This window comes from Artibeus jamaicensis, unplaced genomic scaffold (assembly GCF_021234435.1).
Source record: "Artibeus jamaicensis isolate MK-2021 breed Jamaican fruit bat unplaced genomic scaffold, CSHL_Jam_final contig_519, whole genome shotgun sequence".
In the NCBI taxonomy this organism is placed as follows: Eukaryota; Metazoa; Chordata; class Mammalia; order Chiroptera; family Phyllostomidae; genus Artibeus; species Artibeus jamaicensis.
In genome coordinates, this window is record NW_026521871.1 from 20,503,285 (window position 1) to 20,525,842 (window position 22,558).

The 22,558-nt window shown below is 43.0% G+C and overlaps 1 protein-coding gene across 10 annotated transcripts in view; it reads right to left on the reverse strand.

Moving 5' to 3' along the window:
- Window positions 1-8,421: 8,421 nt before the first annotated feature.
- Window positions 8,422-22,558, reverse strand: part of TMCC1 (transmembrane and coiled-coil domain family 1) — a 195,218-nt gene continuing 181,081 nt past the window's right edge. For all 10 annotated transcript variants that reach the window (XM_037139346.2, XM_037139347.2, XM_037139348.2 and 7 more), the window contains 2 exons: window positions 14,792-14,927; window positions 8,422-12,338 (listed from right to left, as the gene is read on the reverse strand). In XM_037139346.2, coding sequence (XP_036995241.2) covers window positions 12,024-12,338; window positions 14,792-14,927 — 451 coding nt within the window. In that variant the 3' untranslated portion in view covers window positions 8,422-12,023. The remainder of the gene's footprint in view (window positions 12,339-14,791; window positions 14,928-22,558) is intronic.

Consider the following 22,558-nt stretch of genomic DNA (forward strand, 5'->3'; position numbering starts at 1 on the left):
CATTAATAAAGAGTTAGGTCCTGGCCCTGTAACTTAGTTGGTTAGAGCATCGTCCCATTACACCAAGGTTGTAGGTTTGATTCCCGGTCAGGGCATATACCAGAATTAACCAATGAATGCATAAATAAGTGGAAAAACACATCAGTGTTTCCCTTCTTCTTCTTTTTTTTTTGCTAAAACAACAAAAAAATCGATTAAAAACAAAGACTCGGGCTGACCAATTCCACAACTAGCGGAAGCCAAGCTTCCTCTTCCTTCCCACCCTCTTTCTCTTTCTAGTCATTTTCTCTCTCTTTCTCTTTGCTTCTGTTATTCTTATTCTTTTTTATTTTATTTATTTATTTATTTATTTTTTAATATTAAATTTTATTTAGTTACTTTTCAAGTACATTTTTTTTTTATCTATTTCTCCCATCCCACACCCCCCCCCCCCCGCCCGGTCTCCCCCCTCCCTCCCATTCCCCCCCCGCCCTGTCCTCATCTCTGTGTCTTTCATACTTGTTCCTCAAAATCCCTCCCCCTTTTTTCCCTTAAATATTCTTATTCTTTTTCATAAAGTCTTGGTTTTGAGCACAATAGTCTCGAAGCTGCTACATCAGCAGTCACCAAGTCCAAGCACATTCCTTACTCCTTCTCAGGGCCTAATTCAGAACCCACTTACCCTGACTTTGGATGTAACTCTGACAGGCTGGTTTATATGGAATCCTGGCCCACAGGAGATGAAAAGCAGTTTTTTGGAGGAAAATGAAAGGCTTTAGGTAAGGCAGGAATGCTGGCATTAATGAAATGTGCAGCCACAGCCGGGTCGGGAGGACACAGATAGAAATGCTTGTGGAAAGAGATTAGGATAAAACACACAGTGGCCAAGGAAATGCAGATCAAAGCCACTACACAATGTCCCTTCGCACCCACAGGGTGGGTGTGATTAAGGAGTCAGATAATGACAAGTACTGGAGGATGTGGAGACTGTGGGCGGGACTGTCACAGGGCTCAGCTTCTTGGGAAACAGTCTGATAGTTTCTCAAAAGGTTAAACACAGTAATCGCATGACACATGGAGGTATATGCCCAAGAAAAATGAAACATATTCATTCAAAAACTCGTACATGAATGTTCAGAGCAGCACTGCGCCTAACAACCAAAGGTAAAATAACCCAAATATCCGCCACCTGATGAATGGATAAAAATGTGGCACATCCACACAATACAGTATCAGCAATAAAAAAGGAACGTGGTACTGAAACATGCCACCGCATCAACAAGGTTTGAAAACATGCTGAGTGAAAGCAGCCAGACACAGAAGACTGCATGTTGCCTGACTCCATTTATATGGGATGTCCAGAACAGGCAAATCCTTCAATAGAAGGTTGGTTACTTTCTCAGGGCTTGGAGGGATAGGAAAATATCAGTGCGACAGCAAAGGGCTGCAGCGTTCCTTTTTGAGGTGACGAAAATGTTCTGGAATTAGTGATGCTGGAGTATAACTCTGATTACACCACTGAAGAGAACATTTTAAATGGGCGCATTGTATGGCGTGTGAATTTCACCTCAGTACAGCTGCAATTTTTTAAAAAAAGGAACACAAGCACAGCAGTGTAGGTCGTTTCAGTGCGGGGGCAAAGAGCATCATGCTCCAATCCCGATGGAGCTTCTCGGGCTGACAACCTCGTCATGACGGTTAAATGGGCTTCAGCAGGAAGTGTGTCATGTATGTTTTGAAAGACACCTACTGAGCATGAGTAAGAGGGAAACGATGCTCACATCGGTGCTTAATGCGGTGACTCAGGGTCTCTATTAAAAGGAGGCCGTGAAGAATCGCCCGGGCAGGCAGAGAGATGCCTCAGGGACTTCGTCAGCTGCTCCGAGTGGTAACACTTGTCAAGTTTTTGCCTTCATGAATTACACATACTTTTTAGTTGTCTAAGAAAAAGATTCATTGCTAAGTTAAACATTTATATACATTTTGGGAATCACATAAGGGGTCTTAAAATGAAGAAAAATCAAAAGTAGGTGATAGGGCATTAAAATGGACAAAAACTTTAAAATTTTTACTTTTGGGGCTTGAAAAATCAACTATTAAAAATAATATATATATATTTTGCCCTGGCTGATGTGGCTCAGTGGATTGAGTGCCGGCCTGCAAATCAAAGGGTCACTGGTTCGATTCCCAGTCAGGGCACATGCCTGGGTTGTGGGCCAGGTCCCCAGTAGGGGGTGTGTGAGAGGCAACCACACACTGATATTTCTCTCCCTCCCTTCCCCCTTTCTAAAAATAAATACAATCTTTTAATAATAAATACCTATTTTTTAAAGGACATGAGAAAATTTTAAGCTGTTTGCAAATACTTCTTTCAGATGACTTATGACCTTCAGTCATTATAGTAAATGAAGAATTAAAGGGGATAAAACTGATAATATACAAGGTCTGTCCATAAGAAGTCCAGCCATTGTTACTATAATAATGGTTTGTGCAACATCGATGTAACCTGGCATCCAAGGGGAGTGGACGGAATGCGCATGTGTGAACAGTGACGACTTCACTGTACTAGTCAGTGGGGGCTGCAGATGCCATTGAGTGAGCAGGTGTACTGTGTGGCTGTGACAGTCAAAGTAACTTAGCTAGTACAGCAATGAATCTGCATCCAATTTTGCATTAAGCTCGAACGTTCCTCCATGGAAACGATTCAGATGATTCAGAAGGCAGCAGCTCTGGGCAACTGGTGACTGGCAGCTCCATCATGACAACGCACCTGCTTGTGCATCATGTCTCGTGCGGTTTTTTTTGTCAAGACATTACATTACCCAGGTGACTCAGCACCCCAGATTTGGCACCCTAAAGCCTCTGAGTTTTCCCAAAACTAAAAGCACCTTTGAAAGGGAAGAGATTTCAGACTACTGGTGAGATTTAGGAAAATACAACAGGGCAGCTGATGGTGACTGGGAGAACTGTGTGAGGTCCTAAGGTGCCTGCTTTGAAGGGGACCGAGGCATCATTGTCCTGTTCACATTTCTTGTATTTTCTTCAATAAATGTCTATTTTTTCATACTACATGGCTAGATACCTTCTGGACAGACCTCTTACATTAAAATATATATATATACATTTTATTTTTAGAGAGAGGGGAAAGGAAGGAGAAAGGGAGAGAAACGTCAATGTGTGGTTGCCTCTCACATGCCCCCACTGGGGACTGGGCCTGCAACTCAGGCATGTGCCCTGACTGGGAATTAAACCGGTGACCCTTTGGTTCACAGCCCACGCTCAATCCACTGAGCTACACCAGCCAGGGGATACCTCTTACATTTTTTGAACACTGCTTAATGCAGTACCACAGATGCGTTATGTTAAGAGTTGTGGCTAGCTGAACACCTCACAGACTTCATGACGAACACGGAGGGGAATCTGCCCAATGACCATCCCTTTCATGCTCCCATTAATGTGCCATCATTGCCATAATACCTTGTTTTATTTTTTTTAAGTTCATGGAATATTTTTTTAAATGGTTTAAAATTTTATTTATTTTTAGAAAGAGGGGAAGGAAGAGAGGGAGAGAAACATTAATGTGTGGTTGCCTCTCATGTGGTCCCCACCCGGACCTGGCCTGCAACTCAGGCATGTGCCCTGACTGGGGATCAAACCTGCCACCCTCTGGTTTGCAGTCCGCACTCAGTCCACTGAGCCGCACCAGCTGGGGCTCATGGAGTCCCACACATGAGCCCACTATTATGCAGACATTTTGTCACATTGGCTTCCAACACCCTCCCCTGGGCCCTCTGCCCTTCCTTCCCTCCACAAATCCCATTTTGGTTGTAACTACACCTCGCCCACATGTTCCCATCTGTCTTGTCCTGATGTCCAGTCCTCTCAGTGGTCAGAGCTTATGCTTCTAAGGAGATTGTGAGCTGGGCACCAAGTATGAAGAGTTATTATTTTTGTGCTGGACAAGAACTAAGGTGCCTGACTTTACAGTAAGGACACTGAAATAAGTGGTTTGCCTTCTCGCGTACACAGAGTCTGAAATCCACAAATCTGATCCAGCAACGTGGAGTAGCAGAAATAGCATGGGCCTTAATTCGAACTTGGCTGAATTCAAAAGCTGACCTTGCTGTTTGCCAGTGAAATGACTTGTCCACAGGATGAAATCCAAGCACTATCTGAGCTTCTGTTTTCATCTGCAACACGGAACTTATGCCACCTCCTCTTCAGAGCAGTTGTAAGAATTCGAAGTGAAACAAGCTGCTCTGTGTGTGGTATGGAATAAGGGACTCAATAAACATTGTAAAATTCTACTTTTCAACGAGCACATATTAGATACCAGACCCCATTTCAGACACTGAGGGCGTAGCCATGAATCGAACAAGGTCCTTGTTGTGGTTAAGAAATCACCAGTAAAATCTATCATTAGCCAATTGTATGTGTGTCCACCTGTAACTTTTCATTCGACGACTGGGATGTTTTCTTTTGCTGTTTCCATGGTCAGGGTTTTCTCGACATATACTGATATTTTTGGTGCCCCCAAACCTACTCGAGAGCCGGAGGTGGCCAGGAACAGCTCAAATTCTGGCTACTGGGCCGTTCCTCAGGTTAGAACAGGAGACATGATATATTCTGAAGAGATTCAGGTGAGTGAGACGAGTCTGTCCTCAAGGACTTTTCAGTCTCTTGATAATTCAAGACCATTTGTGGAGCGCTTACTCTAGGCCAGGTGCTGGGTGAGACACTGTGTAATTATTTCATTTAATCTTCTTAATCTTCTCTTTAAAGTATGGTGGTTATCATTTACTTTCATCATCGTTTGCTGTACATTTCATAGGAGTCTTAAACCACTGAAACGAAGTGTTCTAAAAGAATGTTCCTGCCCTGGCTGGCGTAGCTCAGTGGATTGAGCACAGGCTGTGAACGAGAGGGTCGCTGGTTTGATTCTCAGTCAGGGCACATGTCTGGGTTGCGGGCCAGGTCCCTAGTGGGAGCCACACGAGCGGCAACTACACATTGATGTTTCTTGCCTTCCCTCCCTTCCTTCCTCTCTCTCTAAAAATAAATATATAAAGCCTTAAAAAATAATATTCTTTTGGATATTTAAACATTAAGGCAGAAACCTGAATAAATTTTGTCAAGTCCGTTTGCTTCAGCATTTAAGAATTTTAATGCCAGCCCTGGCTGGGTAGCTCAGTTGGTTAGTGTTGTCTGGATATGCCAAGATCTTGGATTCGATCTCTGGTCAGGGCTCATACAGGAGCAATCAATGAATGCATCAATAAGTGGAATAACAAATTGATGCTTCTCTCTCTTTTCATCTCTCTCTCTATTGGTTTATTTAAAACCAGTAAATAAAAATTCAAAAAGTTATTTTTTAATATATTTTTAAGGTTTTTTCTTTTTAAAAGGTTTTATTTATTTTTAGAGAGAAGGGGAGGGAGGAAAAGAGGGAAAGAAATGTCAATGTGTGGTTGCCTCTCACACACCCCCTACTGGGGACCTGGCCTGCAACCCAGGCATGTGCCCTGGCTGGGAACTGAACTGGTGACCCTCTGGTTGCAGCCTGGACTCAACCCACAGAGTTACACCAGCCAGGCCTAAAAAAGTTATTAAAAAAATAATTTTAATGCCAAAAGTGACGAGGATTTTTTTTTTTTATTTGGTTTGGTTTTGCAATAAGAATTGAACTCTGGGCTTCCTATACCCTTACTTCCCAGAAATCAAAGTTTTTCAGCCCCCACAATTATAGGATCAAAAGGCAAAAGACAAAATACCTTGGGCAGTACTTCTCAACTAGCCAATCGACTTTGTTACTGATTGACATATTTATTCTTCCAGGCAGCCTACCTGCCATCCAAGGCTCACTTGTATCTGGTGCTTGAACCACTCACGTTGGCCTTTTTCACATCCATGTTTTTGCCAATATTGTTTCTTCGACATGGACTGCTCTCCCCACTCATTAAAAACACATCACTTCTCAGCCCGGACCACGCCCTCCTTCACCCACCCTCCTGACTGTGTCCTCCTCTTCACTCCCATACACGGCTTCTGACTCTTATTACAGCAGTTACCTCTTTCTGCCACATTCCTTTTCCCTTCACTCAGCACATCTCCACAGCCTTCTCTTGTACACAGGATAGGTCTCAAATGCTGTCAGATGAACAGAGGGCCGAGCTGCACAGGCTGTGCCGTCTACCGCAAGCACGCCTTTTCACGTGTGCCCTCTGGCAGCAGGACATCTGTCAGACCACTGGGCCCAGAGCCCCTTCCCAAACAACCCTAAAGCAAAGGATGGTCTACTATTTGGCATTAGGAACACTACCAACCCTTTCCCACCTCTTCGCAATGGACTTGCACAACTGGCTTACACAGGAGGCTGAACGCTTTCTTTTGAATGCTTATTGGTGATTCTTTTTCTGTGAACTATTTCTTCATAATCTTTGTCTACTTTCTACCAAGTCGACTTCTCTTCTTGGTTTGTATCAACTCTTACACCGACACACTGGGGACACCCATCTTTCGCGACACATCCTGCACGGACCTCCTTTCTACCACATTCACTGGCCATTTCCCACCGGTGTCACGCCGAGTACGCCATTCAGGAGCCTCACGTCTGTAATGAGGACGACGCTGGCAGCGGGAGCCTGGGGGAGGATTACATTAAAACTGCATGTCAAGGACCAAGTACTGGGTGGGCCAGAAAGTCCATGACTTTCTTCCTGTAAAATGAAAGACAAGTATTTCATTTTCATAGATAACTTTATTGATTTGGATATTTTGAGTATGTCAGCTATCTCCCACTATTGACTTCCAGTGGGTAGAGGCCAGGGGTGCTGCTAAACATCTTCCAATGAGTAACACAGGCCCCCAGCAAAGCATTACCTGGCTAAAATGGCAATAGTGCCAAGAAAATTTGCAAACCGCTTTTGACATAATCCATCAGTCATAGCACCTTCTCCATACACTGCACAAAATCTGTTTTTGCATTTCAGTTGCATTTTTACTTTTCTTGAAATAACAAAGCAATATATGCCAAAAATATTGCATATTTCCTTCCATCTTCAATTTAAGATGGTTGCACAAAAACTCATCAATTTTGGTAAGTTTTTAATGCATGCTAATATGACAGCTGTTCACAATACAATCTAACAAGACTGTTTCAAATGAAATTAAAGACAACCAAGAACTAGAGCTATAGTGTGGAAAAAAAATAATGGACTTTTTGCCAACCCAGTATTCTGCCTCGCATTCAGTAAGTACTCAACAAATGTTAACTACTCTTCTTTACCTACACTTGGGGTCACAAGTTGGTGAGGTGTTTAGGTTAGCCCAGAGTTTAAAAACAGTAGATCTGAATACTGTAGGTGAGGCATACATTTTCTAGTCGGCCGTGCCCCCCTTCACCTCCCCAACCTGCTTCTACACTGCAGCTTCTCATAGTACAGTCTTCCGCTCTCCAGTCTCCAATGAACTAAAATAAAGCAGGCTTTGAAATTACGTTATCACCTACGATCAGGGCTGCTCCGGGTGCCCACCGTGCACTGAACAGCACTAGGATGTACCCTGCCCAGGGCAGCTTCCTTACCAAGCCCCCTGGGACTGAGCAATGTACAACATGCACATCAGTTTCAAGAAGCTTAGGGGGCACTCTCACAGCAGTTTTAAAAGCTTTCGCAAGAAGCCTCTTATTTTCGTAACACCTACTAGGTAGGATCAAGATGGGGGTAACCTTTCTAATTTATAGATATGGTAGGTAGGAGGCACAGAGCCAGTAAGCCAGAAGTGTGGCCCTAAATATCCTGAGATGCAGACCAGGGCTATGAACGACTAGGATGGCAGGTCCCTGCTTGGTACCCGCTCAAAGCCGGGATCAAGCTTCTGGATTTCCCGAGGCCTCCCAGAGACTGCCAAGGAAAAGCTGTAGTAGAAGTTACTACTTCTATAACAAAACCATAGATGGGATAGTAACCTCTACTAGGTTAACCTCTTACATATATATATATATATATAACTTCAAATGTCAAATGTTTTACAAAGTACAGTCGTATGCCCATCATAACATGTTTATTAACAAAACCTTGTGAGAATGGATGAGGATTATTGTACCCATTTTGGGGTTTTCAGGTGTTGAATTTGGGGGTTCTGCCTCTAAAAATCTGCTTCTAAAGGATGAAAAGGCAGTCTTAATTAATTACCAGTCTAAAAATTGTGGCAAAGCACCGCAGCTGAAATGATGTGTATAAATCCAAGGAGACAGTGACACCACTGAGCTACCGGTTACGGTTTCAAAATACTAAAACACACACACACACACTCTCTCTCTCTCACTCACACATGCACAACATACACACACACAGTTTCTAATGCACAAACTGGTGGGGAATTTTCAGACTGACAAACTTGTTACTGGAAACTGAGTATGAAAAAATGAAGAGCACAACAAACCCGAGTCCAACCACCGCATTAACAGCTGAGGTCTTTATTTCAATTCGTATGTACAGTAAAAGTGCTGCCGAGAGTGCAGCAGCCAGACAGACACAAACGTAATTCTCTCTCAACAATTAGCAGCTTAAGATCTATCAACTACAGTGTTAACGTTCACACGGTCACAAGTGTCATTTCTGTACTTTCCAATTCGTGCAAGTGTTTACTCTTACACACCTTGATAAAACACACTTACAGTCTAGTAGTCAATCCTACTGAGAGTATCACCTAGCATACATAACAGACCAAAATGTTAACTCTTAGAGCCACATTCAAAATCCCCAATCTCATTTGGGGGTGAGAACCATAATTTTGCCTTTGTGAATTTGTGGATTCTAGTATTTGGTTTAATTTTGGATGCATATTTTCCAAAGCTGGAAGGCAGCTCCTTCCTGGAACTCACTCAAAATTCAGCATTTCATCTGACTGTACCTCAAAGGAATATGAAATTACAAACAAAACCAAATGCAGTGAAAACCACATAAAAATATGCTTATTAATAGGTCATGGCTAGCAAGGAAGGCTTGATTCCAGTACTATTCTTGGTATCATATTTTTACAATTGGGTGGAGGGGGTGCAGGAGCAATAGAAGGGCACCACAGTCAGTGAAGGGCAAAATTCAACCTACTTTTACTGTAGGAGCCAGTGGAATAGAAAGCCTTCCTTGCTAGGATGCACTGAGTATATACCAAGGAATCGAAATCGGAGCAGACATATCCTTCGATGATCATAAAAAAGGTATGAGTTATTCTACAACCTGAAGAGTCACCCAGGCCACCACAGCCAGCCTTGCACCACCACTGACAAGGAATCCAGGAATGCTTCATTTCAAAACGAATGCATGAGGGGAATTTTCCACCCACAGAAAAATTGTTAAATCATTAGAGCGAAGTTACAGAAGAGCTTTGAACAGATGAGAGAATCCAAGAACAGCCATGATGCAAAGAAGCTCAAAGGTAATAGGTATGGGTGGCAGAAAATGGGGAAAGGCATCGAAACAGATTCATGGTTACAAAAAGCATTAAAAACAGACAACTGTTCGGCCTGGTGCACAATCAAGAGACAAGAGAGCTAGAAGGCCACCACTGTGCCTGGCCCAGCCCGGAGGGCCTTCCTGAAACAGTACGGCAGAGGAGGGTGGAAAGTTAGCGCGGGCACGTTTGGCTGGGAGCTCAGGGGGCTTTCCAGAGGTGAAAACCTTGCTTCGACTTAAACCATTCCAAGGCAGCTGGACGAATTCATCTATCACAGTGACTTCATGTGCCCTCAAAACTTAGTCGTCTTGACACAGTTTAGGGGACTCAAAGGTTCCATGTTAGAAAAACTGGAGGACTGTGGCTAGAGAATCTTTTCAACGACTTTGTAGGGTTCTCCACTCTGAGTAGTAAGTTACAGCAGAAAGGGTAAACTGTTAGTTCGGCAAGGTCACGTGTCCTTTGGCACTCCTGTCTAAAGTCACTGCAATATTTTTAGGCAAAGTTAACATTTTAAATACATATGTTTGGAACAATTGTTTTTGGCCTAAACACAAAACGGTTCCAATTATTAAAAAAAAAAAATCAACCCTGGTCCCTGCTCTGGGCACTAATTTTGAGAGGTCAACAGAGCTAACAGGTGTGCTACAGTCATCTGGGAATGGAATGAAGACTGGGGTACCTGAGTTAAAATATTGAAATGATTATGGTAACAACATGCTGACTCTGAGAAGCCTGCCAACGCCCCAGAGGCTGGAGCTGTCACGTAAACCACGCTTTCAGACAGACAAGGCAATGCTAATCTGGTTTCGAAGGAATTTCACGGGATGGGGGAAAGAGGCAAAGCATGTTCTGTTATTATTATTTTGAGGGCACATCTTGTGCCTCTTGCTCATCACTTGGTTGCACGGGGCCGAGGCCACAACATTTTGTGATTCAACACTACAGATATGAAAAGATTAGCCAAACTTTCTAAGTAAGCTCTGAAAGCCCAAGTTCTACCAGGATGGTGGAACTGGTTCTAGGATAAGGAAGAAGTCTCGGTCTGTTTTTCAGAACTGTCTATAAAAGTCCACTGAGCACAGTTATGATAATAAGCCAGTCTATATAAATAGGACACTGGCAGAATGTGACACCCCACACTCGGTTCCTTCTAACCTGATATCTCCTCTGCTCTTTAGGGAGAATCACCTTTAGTGGATTCTCTCAGGCAGACAAAATAAAGCTTTGAAATTAAGGATGCAGAGGCCAAAATGTAGACAGAGGATTCAAAATCACTTTGGTTTCAGTAATTAGAGGGTGTTAAAAATAAATTAAGGAAACACATGGAATTATTTATGACTCTCTTAAACAGTCTCAATTTTTCCTCAAGACAACCCCAGCCCTAAGTCAGACTGATCATTTACTTGGGGCAAAAACTGTCTACCCTATCGAGCTTCTCCCTGCACACCCCTTCCCTCTCCAACCAAGCCGAGCCTGTGAAGTGGTGGGGTTGGGGGCAGCCAACACCACGGAGCAGCAGCAGCAGCCAGAAGAGGGAGTTGAAACTGCATCACAAGACAGGGGAACGGAGGGCAGAATTTCTAGCGCATCTTCCCTTCCTGGAACTGTTTCAAGATAGGAGGGAGCAGCACACTTAAATATCCACACGTTTCTTCATTTAAAAACATCACTTCTTTATTTTAAAGGAAAAATAAAAGACCCTCCCAACCCTTTCCAAAAAAACCCAATAATAATAATAACAATAATAAAAAATCCTATTAGAAACCATAAGGAAGCACTGAGAGTTTGAGTAGTACATTCTTCAAGTATGCTGTTCGGACTTTTTGTTTTTTTAAATTGGTGACTATACACATATTAAAAAAAACAACTTAAAAGTGCGGCCATGGGATTTTGCTTAAAATTAAGTATTTGGAGGGCTACTTCAAAATACTGTAGTAGGGCTGTGCGGTGATCCTGTGGGGCATGATGTTCTCACTTCTGTCTCCTAGCAAAGGTTAAGGGACCAGGTTCAAAAGCGACCATACTTCCAGCGTTAGTGTGAGCGGCCAACTTGGGTGAAAAGCCAGGGAGATTCATATGTTCTTCCACGGACAAGGAAAATCCACCCTGAATCCAAAAATTCATACATGGAATGTGGTACGATTTCACAGTAAAGCTAGTCTGGGAGAGAAGAGGCGGCGGGCCCAGACACGGCAGGGTGTTAGGGTTCGCCAGTCTCCCTAATCGGGTCTTCACATCTTTCTAGTGGGTTTTAGTGCAGTCCTTCAAGCCACAATTTCGATGCCCTTCAGTGTGCTCCAGATTGTTGGTTCATGTTAAAGGACTGTTTTAAGATTTGCATCCCAAGGAAATCATGCTACATAAAAATGATCCAAGATTTTTGCCCAAAAAACTTCTTGGATAAAATCTAAAAAATACTATTGCAATTGCGTCTCTTGAAGAAAAAAAACATTATTCTAAATGTAAACAGATTCACTCAACTCTTCTGTTGTTGTAGAAAACTTCGGAGTAGGTAAGTTGCTGTCTAATTCTCTGCTGCATGCACTCGCCAGGGGGTAGGGGAGCACCGCCTTCTTTTGCCAGCATCATCTGGGGGATGAGAAGAACCGTTCCACATAGCTGAAGAGGGCATCCCAGTGCTTCCAGAGAAAGGCAATGAAAACCACAAGGAATAAAGTGCTGAACGTCCTGTTGCGAGTCTTCATTAGAGGAACCACGCAGTTGGCTACTGTGGAGACAAAGACCAAAAGAACTGCCATGACAGCCAGAAGAATGTTGATGAGTTTGCCCAGCAGGTTCCGGGCAGTGGCATTCTCCAGCCCTTCCAGCTGTACCACCTGCTGCTGCTGCTGCTGCAGCTCCATCTTGGAGATGCGGGTCTGGCACGCCTCCAGGGCCTCCTGTGGGCCAGAACAGGGAATAGTTAAGCCTTTCACACACAAGTAATCTGAGCCACTGACTAGCCCCCTGGGCAAGCCAGATGCATCTTGAGCTATGCCAGTAATTTTAAATATGCTAGAGTGACCACAGCATCATGGTGGAGTGAGAAGACTTCTTTGTTTCTCCCCTTAAATTTACAAGTCGGATAACTGTAACTCAACAAAGGATCCCATGCTCAACACATGCACATGCCTAAAACATCAATGTATCAAAATATCTGAAGAGGCAGGCAAAGAAGCCTGAGCCCTGGTCTGGTTGGGTGGCTCATTTGGTTGCGTCATCCCGTACACTGAAAGGTTGCAGGTCCCCAGTCAGGGCACATAACTATGTTAAAGGAGGGAACCCACAGATGTTTCTCTCATCTCCATCTCCATCTCCATCATCTCCATCTCCATCATCTCCATCATCTCCATCTCATCTCATCTCATCTCCCTCTCCCCCTCCCCTCTCTTCCTCTCTCTTCAATGAACATACCCTTGGTAAGGATTTAAACAAATTTTTTCCAGTCAAGACTATGGAGTAGGCAGACATGGCTCACCTCTTCGTACAACCACATCAAAACTGCAACTAAAATATAGAACAACCATCACTCAGAACTGTCAGAAACCAAGATGAGTGGAAGTCTGGCAACCGCAAAATTAAAGAAACCACATCCACTAAGACTAAGCAGGCAAACTGGTGCCATATCTGTGACCCCATCAACCTGGCTAACACTGTTTGACCACCTTGGAGATCCCCAGAGACTCCACCCCACCCCATCCCACCCAATTTAAGGGCCCACCCTGGCTGCTTTTCCATATGAATGGCTGGTCTTGGCTCAAGCTACACAACTTCCTAATCCTATCAAACAAGCAACGGCTGGTGGAAAGGACTCTCTGCTCTGTCTTTTAAGTACATTCCCCTTTTTAAGGTTGATCTCTGTAAAGAGGACACTATGCTGAAATGCTACACCAAACTTTAGAAGTGATCTGTTCCCCTTAAGGCCATGACCTTCAGCCATAAGTTCAACAGAATCTATTCCGTTAGCTGTGGTCAGATATCTTCCGAAGTTCAACAGTGGTGGAACCCTGTTTTTTCTGGTCTTGTTTCAATGGGTTCTGGTTTCCTAGGATTTGAAGTGAAGGCCAGAAACTTCAGACTGAATTTGGCTGGAGAATGGACAACAGATACTTCCCAGTCCACTGTGACTTGAGAAAAAAACAATAAATGGAATTCCAGGGGCCTAAAGAACATAGCAGCTGGACAAATAATGTAGACAGTGTCTTGATTCTTTTATGCCACTGCAGTACAAGTTTCTTGGACCTTCTCTAAGACTAATTTTAAGATGCCTTCATACGAAACCACCAACTTCCATTGGAAATACTTCCCAATTGGGATGAGCAAAAGTTAAATATTCTATTTTCTCACAGAATACACTAGAGGGCTACTATTTACCTTAAACATTACTGCTTGTGGTATTCTTGCAAACTCCCTGGCAACATGCCTGAAAAATACTTGGACTTGGCAGCTAGGACAAAAGCCCCCTGTGCTGTGGAAGGAGAGAGGAAAGAGGGCCCTGAGACCCGTGAGAGTAGCTCCTGAAGCAGCGACCCACAGACGGAACACAAGTGGTCTTCCACAGACCGAGACCACTGTGATTCAAGAAACATTTCCCAAGGACTGAAGTAAGTGTATCACTTCCAAATGGTATACATTTTTGAGAAATGCACCTCATTTGAAGAATAGATCTATTACAGTTTGTCTTAGCTTTTGACTCTACCCTCCTCTTTCCCCCCAAACTTTTTTACTATGGTAAAATACAACCATAGGCAACATACTTTTACTATGGCAACATACAACATACCATTTTAAAGTGTACAATTCAATGACATTTAGTAAATTCACCATGTTGTATAACCATCACTACCATCAAAATTCCAAAACATTTTCATCACCCCTGAAAGAAACCCCTAACTCCTTGGCTATCACTTCCTGTTCCCCTTTCCCACAGCCCCAGACAACCACCAATCTACTTTCTACCTCCAGAGCTTGGGCTCTTCTGGACATTTCATATAAATGGAGTCATACGTTCTGCGGCCTTTTGTGACTGGTTTCTTTCACTGAACACAATGTTTCCAGCATCACCCACGTTATAAAAATGTATCGGTACTTCATTTCTTTTTCTTTTTAATTGTCGTAAATACACACATAACAAAATCTATGTTTTTAACTATTTTTAAGTGTTCAGTTCAGTGGTATTAAACTCATTCCTATTGTTGTACAACCCACATTCTTCTTATAGCTATTTTCATCCTGTAAACTGAAACCCTGTACCAATGAAACAACAATCCCTCCAAGTCCCCTAATCCCTAACTCTTGGCAACAACCATTCTACTTTCTTTTGACCTTTTACACCTGGATCCTTCATGCTAACCTGGATGTCCCGGGCCCGTTCATAGGACTGATATGCAATTTTCTCTTCCATGCTGGCCAATTCCTGTTTCAGGTTCAAGATTTCATTCTGATGGAGCTCCGTTAGGTCATTTAGTTGTTCTTCTAGTCGTTCACATCTAAGAAGGAGGGAAGTTAAAAGTTTAGACATTCTGTATTTTTCCTGGTATTATTCACATCCAATCCCTCAAGCTCATTTTGCAGAGGAAGAAAATAAAAGCACAAAGAAACCGAGTGGCCTGGGGTAACAGGGCATGCTAATGGGTACGACATGCCCCTGGAATGGACAGCTTATCACAAGGCCGTATCACAGCAGCAACGTAACTCTTCCACACTCTTCTTCATACACAATATTTGCAGTGATGCCAGCAGCCCTGGTTAGCTTTGAGCACACCTATAATAAATAAGACAGTTCTTGGTCCATTCTGAGCAGCACATGGGAGAGGCAAAAACTAGAGAACAATTAAGCAGGTCTCATCAAAAGATAAACAGCACACAAATGGAAACTGACCAAGCAGTCACTGCTAGCTTATTCTGACACTGGACAGGTCACTGACCTGGATGTTCATGATTCAGAGCCCATAGTTCCCATGGCCAAGCATAGTATCTGGGACATCTCAGTGAACAATATTTACTGAAAGCCTGATGTGTGTCAGGTATGTTCAAAGTACTAGGAATACCAGGGTAATAAGCAAGATAGAAATCCTGCCCTCAGGAGTTTACATTTTTTTAAAAATAAATTTTATTTTATTTTAAAGATTTTTATTTATTTATCTTTAGAGGGGAAGGGAAGGAGAGAGGGAGAGAAATATCAATGTATGGTTGCCTTTCGTGCATCCCCTGCTGGGAACTGGCCTGCAGGGAACCAGCCTGCAACCCAGGCATGTGCCCTGACTGGGAATTGAACGGCAATTGTCTGGTTTGCAGGCCTGCGCTCAATCCACTGAGCTAAACCAGCCAGGGCTGGAGTTTACATTTTAAAGAGGGAGGTACAAGAGAGAGAGGGAGAGGCAGAAAAACCAAATGCCTGCGGTTATGAAAAAGTGAACCAAATAAGACCACTAGGGGTATAAAATAGAGTGCCTGGCAGCTGGTTAAGCTAGACTGATCAGGAAGGCCTCTTCCCTATTCAACACCCTTCAACAATGAGAAGTGAAACTTGAATGATGATATAAACAAGTGCTAGGACAACGAGATGGGTGGACATCTTTTTTTTTTAATTTATTTTTTTTATTGATTATACCATTACAGTTGTTCTATTCCCCCCTTCATTCCCCTCCACCCCCACCGTCCCCACCATTACCCCCCCTTTAGTTTATGACCATGTGTCTCAAGTTCTTTAGATTCTATATTTCCCATACTATTCTTGCCCCCCCATCTATTTTTTATGCTACTTATTTTCTGTACCTTCTCCCCCCTTCTCCTCCTACTCTCCTGTTGCTAACCCTCCTTGAGATCTTCATTCCTATGTTCCACTCCTGATCTAGCTGTCCTTTTAGTTTGCTTTTGTTTTAGGTGTGGCTGTTAATAACTGTGAGTTTGCTGTCCTTTCACTGTTCATGTTTTTTTTTACTTCTTTTTCTTAGGTAAGTCCCTTTAACATTTCATATAATAAAGGGCTTGGTGATGATGAACTCCTTGAATTTGATCTTATCTGAGAAGCACTTTATCTGTCCTTCCATTCTAAATGAAAGTTTTGCTGGATAGAGAAATCCTGGTTATAGGTCTTTAGATTTCATGACTTGGAATACCTCTTTCCAGCCCCTTCTTGCCTGTAAGGTCTCTTTTGAGAAATCTGCTGACAGTCTGATGGGCACTCCTTTGTAGGTGACTGTCCCCTTAGCTCTTGCTGCTTCTAGGATTCTCTCCTTCATTTGATTCTTGGCTAATGTAATTATGATGTGCCTTGGTGTGTTCCTTCTTGGGTCCAACTTCTTTGGTACTCTCTGAGCTTCCTGGATTTCCTGGAAGTCTATTTCCTTTGCCAGATTGGGGAAATTCTCCTTTATTATTTGTTCAAATAAGTTTTCCACTGGTGGCTGTTCCTTTCCCCCTCTGGTACCCCTATAATTCGGATGTTGGAGCGTTTAAAGATGTCCTGGAGGTTCCTAAGACTCTCATGTTTTTGAATTCTTGCTTCTTGACTCTTTTCTGTTTGGCCATTATTTGCTTTCTTCTGGTCCACTCCATTGATCTGAGTCCCAGTTTCCTTTTCATCGCCATTGGTTTCCTGTGCAATTCCATTCATTTCAATTAGTTTTGCCTTCATATGTTTGTCTAATTTGTGGCTATAATCAACCAGTTCTGTGAGGATCCTGATGACCAGTGTTTTAAACTGTGCGTCTGAGAGTTTTGCTATTTCTTTGTCACTTAGATTTATAGGCTCTGGGGCTTTGAGATCTTCTTGAGCCATTTTTGGTCTGTTCGCGCCCATTAAGTGTGAGGAGCGGAGCCTTGGACTCCCAGGTTGCTGGGTTGTGACGCTGTATGTGGGGGCGTGGTCAGAGCGGGGAAATGGTGGCCCCCTCTGCTGTTTCACGCCGCAGGGTGAGGAGCAGAGCCTTAGGTGGTTCACCAGGGCCAGGCCACTCAGAGTCGCTGGGTTACGACGCTTATGTGGAGGAGGGGTCAGAGCGGGGAAATGGCGGCACCCTCCGCTGCCGCTCCCACGGGGACTGCTGGGTCCCTGTCCAACCGCCCACTCCCTCACTTGTCTGTCCGTGCACTAATGCGTGACCACAGTCAACCCGCAGCCCTGCTCCCTCGCTGTTTCCCCGCAGTTGCTGAGTCTCTCACTAGGTCCAACCCTGCGCCTGGATTCCGCGCACCTGAGTCCATCTGACCGAGTTTTCCTGTGCTACCCCGCTCCGCCAGCTGCTGGTTTCGCCCCTTACCGGTCAGGTTGAAGAATTTGTTGTTAACAGACTTCCGAAAAGTTCAATTTTCTGTGTTCTGGCTGTGTTTTCTGTTGCTAATATTTAGTTGTCTCTAAACTTGGTTGTGTGAGAAAGCACGGCGTCTCCACCTATGCCTCCATCTTGGCGGAAATGGGATGGGTGGACATCTTAAAGCAGAAGGAAGAGTAGGTATAAAGTCCTTAAGATAGGAAAAAACTTGGCAGGTTTGAGGGACAGAATGTAGGCCTCATAGCTGAATAAAAATAAAGAAAAATGAACTTCTTTAGAAGGAGGGATCATTTTATTAGGATATGTTTTTAGTCCTTAGAGAGAGAAACATCAGTCAGCTGTCTCCCATATGTGCCCCGACTGAGGCTTGAACTTACACCTAGGTATGTGCCCTGACTAGAATCAAACTGGCGACCTTTTGGTGTATGGGATGACACTCTAACCAACTGGGCCACCCAGTCGGGGCAGAAGGAGGGATCATTTTAATTCACCTTGTATCTCTAGCATTTAGAGGACTACATGTTAGAAAGTTTATTCTACATAAAGATAGAATCTGGGCATGGCATCTAAGGATCAGTAGGACTGGAGCAGTTTTAAAGGATGAGATCAGAGATTCCAGGTGGAAAAGAACATGGGTAAAGAGCAGGAGGTAGAATGTATAGAATAATTGAAACAGTCGATCTATGTTGGAGGAAAAAAAGGAAAATTTGGTATTAAAATGTAGGCAGGGGAGTGGGGATTCTGGAATAGACAGTACCTGGGTCTGTCTATTCTGCAAAGCAGATTGCTGAAGAGGGAGAGGGTGACATGATGAACACAGTGTTTTAGGAAAACAGGCAGCGGTGAGGAGGACAGATGGAGGTAGGTTGTGTGTAAAGTCCCAGGAATCAAACAAAGAGCTACATAGTAAGTAGGAAGGTTGAAGACTACACATTTAAAAACATTAGAAAGGAGCCCTGGCTAGTGTGGCTCAGTGGATTGAGCGCTGGCCTGAGAACCTAGAGGTCTCCAGTTTGATTCCCAGTTAGGGCATGAGCCTGGGTTGCAGGCCAGGTCCTCAGTAGGGGGTGTGGGAGAGGAAACCGATAGATGTATCTCTCACATTTTGATGTTTCTCTCCCTCTCTTCCCTTCTCTAAAAATAAATAAAGTCTTTTAAAAAAGACCAGAAAGGAAAGAATAAACATATCTCCAGCTTACGGTGACTAGAATGGAAGGCTGTTCCTCAGACAAAGGGCTCATCCCAACAGGAGAATATATTACCACTGGGCACTATTCAGGCAAGCACATACCTAACACTAGCACGTTAGCCTCAGGGGATATTGTATTAAAATAAAAATAAAAATGCCAGAATCAACTCAAACATTTAAAAGTACTCTTCCCTTTCCCTTGTTTTTAAACACATCTATAGTACACAAACTTTTAAGAAATGGAGCCCTGCCTGGGTGGCTCAGTTGGCTGGAGCACTGTCCTATACACCGAAAAGCTGTGAGTGTGATTCCCAGTCAGGGCACACACCTAGGCTGCAGGTCTGATTCTCAGGTGGGCTGTGTATGGGAGGCACCCAACTGATGTTTCTCCCCCCGATCCCCTCCTTTCTCTAAAAGCAATAAACATATCCTTGGGTGAAGATAAAAAAAAATACACAAGTTGTTTAAGGAAATTTTTCTGTTGCAGCATCACCAATATTCTTGCTCTGATAATTATATGATAAAATTATATGAAAAATAACTATATTCTAAATTTCATTTTTTCTCTAAGAAACAAGGGCTTTTTAATTTTTAAATAAGGCACAGTCTGAGTCTTTTTACTATGTTTCTGAATCCTACTTAGTTCTCCTTCCTCCTTGATAGGGACCTGTACAGCTTTATTTCATGATGAAACTGTTACTGTACAGAGTGAGCAAAAAACATCCCCACCTTTTGTCAGCAACTAGGGCTAATGTTTTCTGTGACTCTGCCTTTTCACGTCATCTGTTGCTCAGGGCACGTGCTCGAAAACAGATGCCACCTTTGGAATTGACTTTCCACCAAATTTTAAGTTTACCATATGCCATGAGATTAATGTATTGTCTTTTAATATAATTAAGCCCACTGTTTTATGGTGACTTTAAATTTTGTTAATTAATTTACTGATTTAAGAGAGAAGGGTGGGGGGGGGGAGGGAGAAAGAGAGGGGGAGAGGGAGAGAGAAATGATGAGCTGTTGTTTCATTTACTTATGCATTTATTCGCTGATTCTTGTTATGTGCCCTGACTGAGGGATTGAACCCGAAACCTTGGTGTATTGGGATGACACTAATGCTCTAACGAACTGAGCTCATCTGACTAGGGTTATGGTGTTTTTAGTGTCTGATGATTTCCATCATTCTCTCTCTTCACTAGAGTATTTAAGAGAAAGGCTGGGCTTGGCAGCGAGTAACTCTTCCAAGCTAAGAACTGATGTTGGTGGCAGGGAGGGGACGGTGGTGGTAGCAACCAGTCTGCGTGCTGATGAAAGCAAACTCATGTGACATGTTTGGCATGTGTTCCATAGGCTACTGCCCCAACCTCTTGGCTCACAAATTGTATAATCTTTAAGGAATGTCGGGGAATCTTATTTGATATTAAACATGGCTCACATATAACATTAGAACAAATTAAAAAGTAATAGCAAGAGCAGTAGCAGAGCTACAATTTTATTCAGTGCTTTCTATGCAAATTAATTCCCACAACCCCAGGAAGGTGGTAGGTATTATCGTCACTTTACAGATGAGGGAACTGAAGCTCAGTGAGGTAAAGGAACTTGCCCAAGGCACAGAGAAATTAAGTAAGGAAGCTAGGGTTTGAATACAGGTTTGTTTGACTTTAAAACCCAAGGATTTTATTTTACTTTATTTTATTCATTTTTAGAGAGAGGGGAAGAGAGGGAGAAAGAGAGGGAGAGAAATACTGATGTGTGAGAGAAACATCCACTGCCTCTTGCACGCCCCCCGCTGGAGACCTAGCCGCTACCCAAGCATGTGTCCTGATCAGGAATTGAACTGGTGACCTTTCATTTTGTGGGACAATGCCCAACCCACTGAGCTCCATCATTCAGGGCAAAGTCCAAGTTTTTAACCTTTACACTGTGATGTCATTTTCAAATTATTCAAGAAGCCCAGATAAGCTACGAGCATCCCTTTGTAAGAAATCTCAGGTGTACAGCTGATCCAAATCACATAGCTACAAAAGGAGATGGAAAATAATAATAAAAAGATCATGAACCCAGAATAAAAGAAGATAGTAACAGCCCTGGCTGGTGTGGCTCAGTGGATTGAGTGCCAGATTGTGAACCAAAGGGTCGCCAGTTCAATTCCCAGTTGGGGCATGTGCCTGGGTTGTGGACTGGGTCCCTGGCACGGGGGGTGCTTGAGAGGCAACCACACACTGGTATTTCTCCCCCTTTCTTTCTCTCTTGCTCTCCCTTCCCCTCTCTGGAAATAAATAAATAAAATCTTAAAAAAAAAAAAAAAAAAAGAAGATAATAACAAGTGTTGGCGAGGATATGTAGAGTTTTGAGCCCTGGCATATCGCCGGTGGAAATGTAACATGGTACCACTGCTTTGGAAAACAGTCTGGCAGTTCCTCAAAAAGCTAAACTTCTGACCTAGAAATTCCACTCCAAGTATACAAAAAAGAGAAATGAAAACTTCTTTTCACACAAAATCTTGCGTACAAATGTTCATAGCAGCATTGTTCATAACAGCCCCAAAGTGGGACAACCCAATGTCTATCAACTGATGAATGGGTAAATAAAATGTGGTATGTTCATTAAATGAATTATTATTTGGAAATAAAAAAGTAATGACACATGCTATAATATGGATGAGCCTTGAAAATATGATGCTAAGTAAAAGATGCCAGTCAGAAAGGACTACACATTGTATGAATCTAGGTATCTGAAATGTTCAGAATAGGCGGAACTACAGAGACAAGAAGATTAATGGCTGCCAGGGGCTGGACAAGATTGGGAAGATTAAAGGTTGACGAAAATGCCCTAAGCCCTGCCTGGTACGGCTGAGTGGGCTGACTCAGCGTGACCAAAGGTCACTGGTTGATTTCCAGTCAGGGCACATGCCTGGGTTGGGGACATGAAAGAGGCAACTGACTGACGTTTCTCTTACACCTCAATGTTTGTCCCCCACCTTTCTTCCTCCCTCCCCCTTTCTCTAGAAAATAAGTAAAATCTTAAAAAAAGAAAATGTACTGAAATTGATTAAGGTGATGGTTACATATATTTGTGAATATACTAAAAATCGCTGATTTGATTTTAAAATCCTTTAAAAGGATTTTATTCATTTATCTTTAGAGGGGAAGGGAAGGAGAGAGGGAGAGAAATATCAATGTATGGTTGTCTCTCGTGCATCTCCTGCTGGGAACTGGCCTACAACCCAGGCAAGTGCCCTGACTGGGAATCGAACCACAATCCCTTAGTTCGCAGGCCTATGCTCAATCCACTGAGCTATACCAGCCAGGGCTGGTAATGTACTTTTAAATGCATTAAAAAATAAGACAGATGTAGGATGGGGTTGATGGAAAGATAAGTGATAAAACAATATGGTAAAATGTAGAATCTAAGAGGTAAGTGAATGGGCATTCACTGCATTTTTTTGAGTTTGCAATGTGTTTGGAAGTAAAAAAATAATAAACATCGGGGGGGAAATGATTATAGTTGTTATAGCCAAGAACACTTGGGTTTAAGTCCTGGTTCCTGCTCATGAACTGCAGAACACAATTAAGAATTATCTAGATAACCATGACTTTCTGGAAAAAAAAAGTTACAGCTGTCACTGTGTAACTGAAATCCTCTTATACTTACACAAACA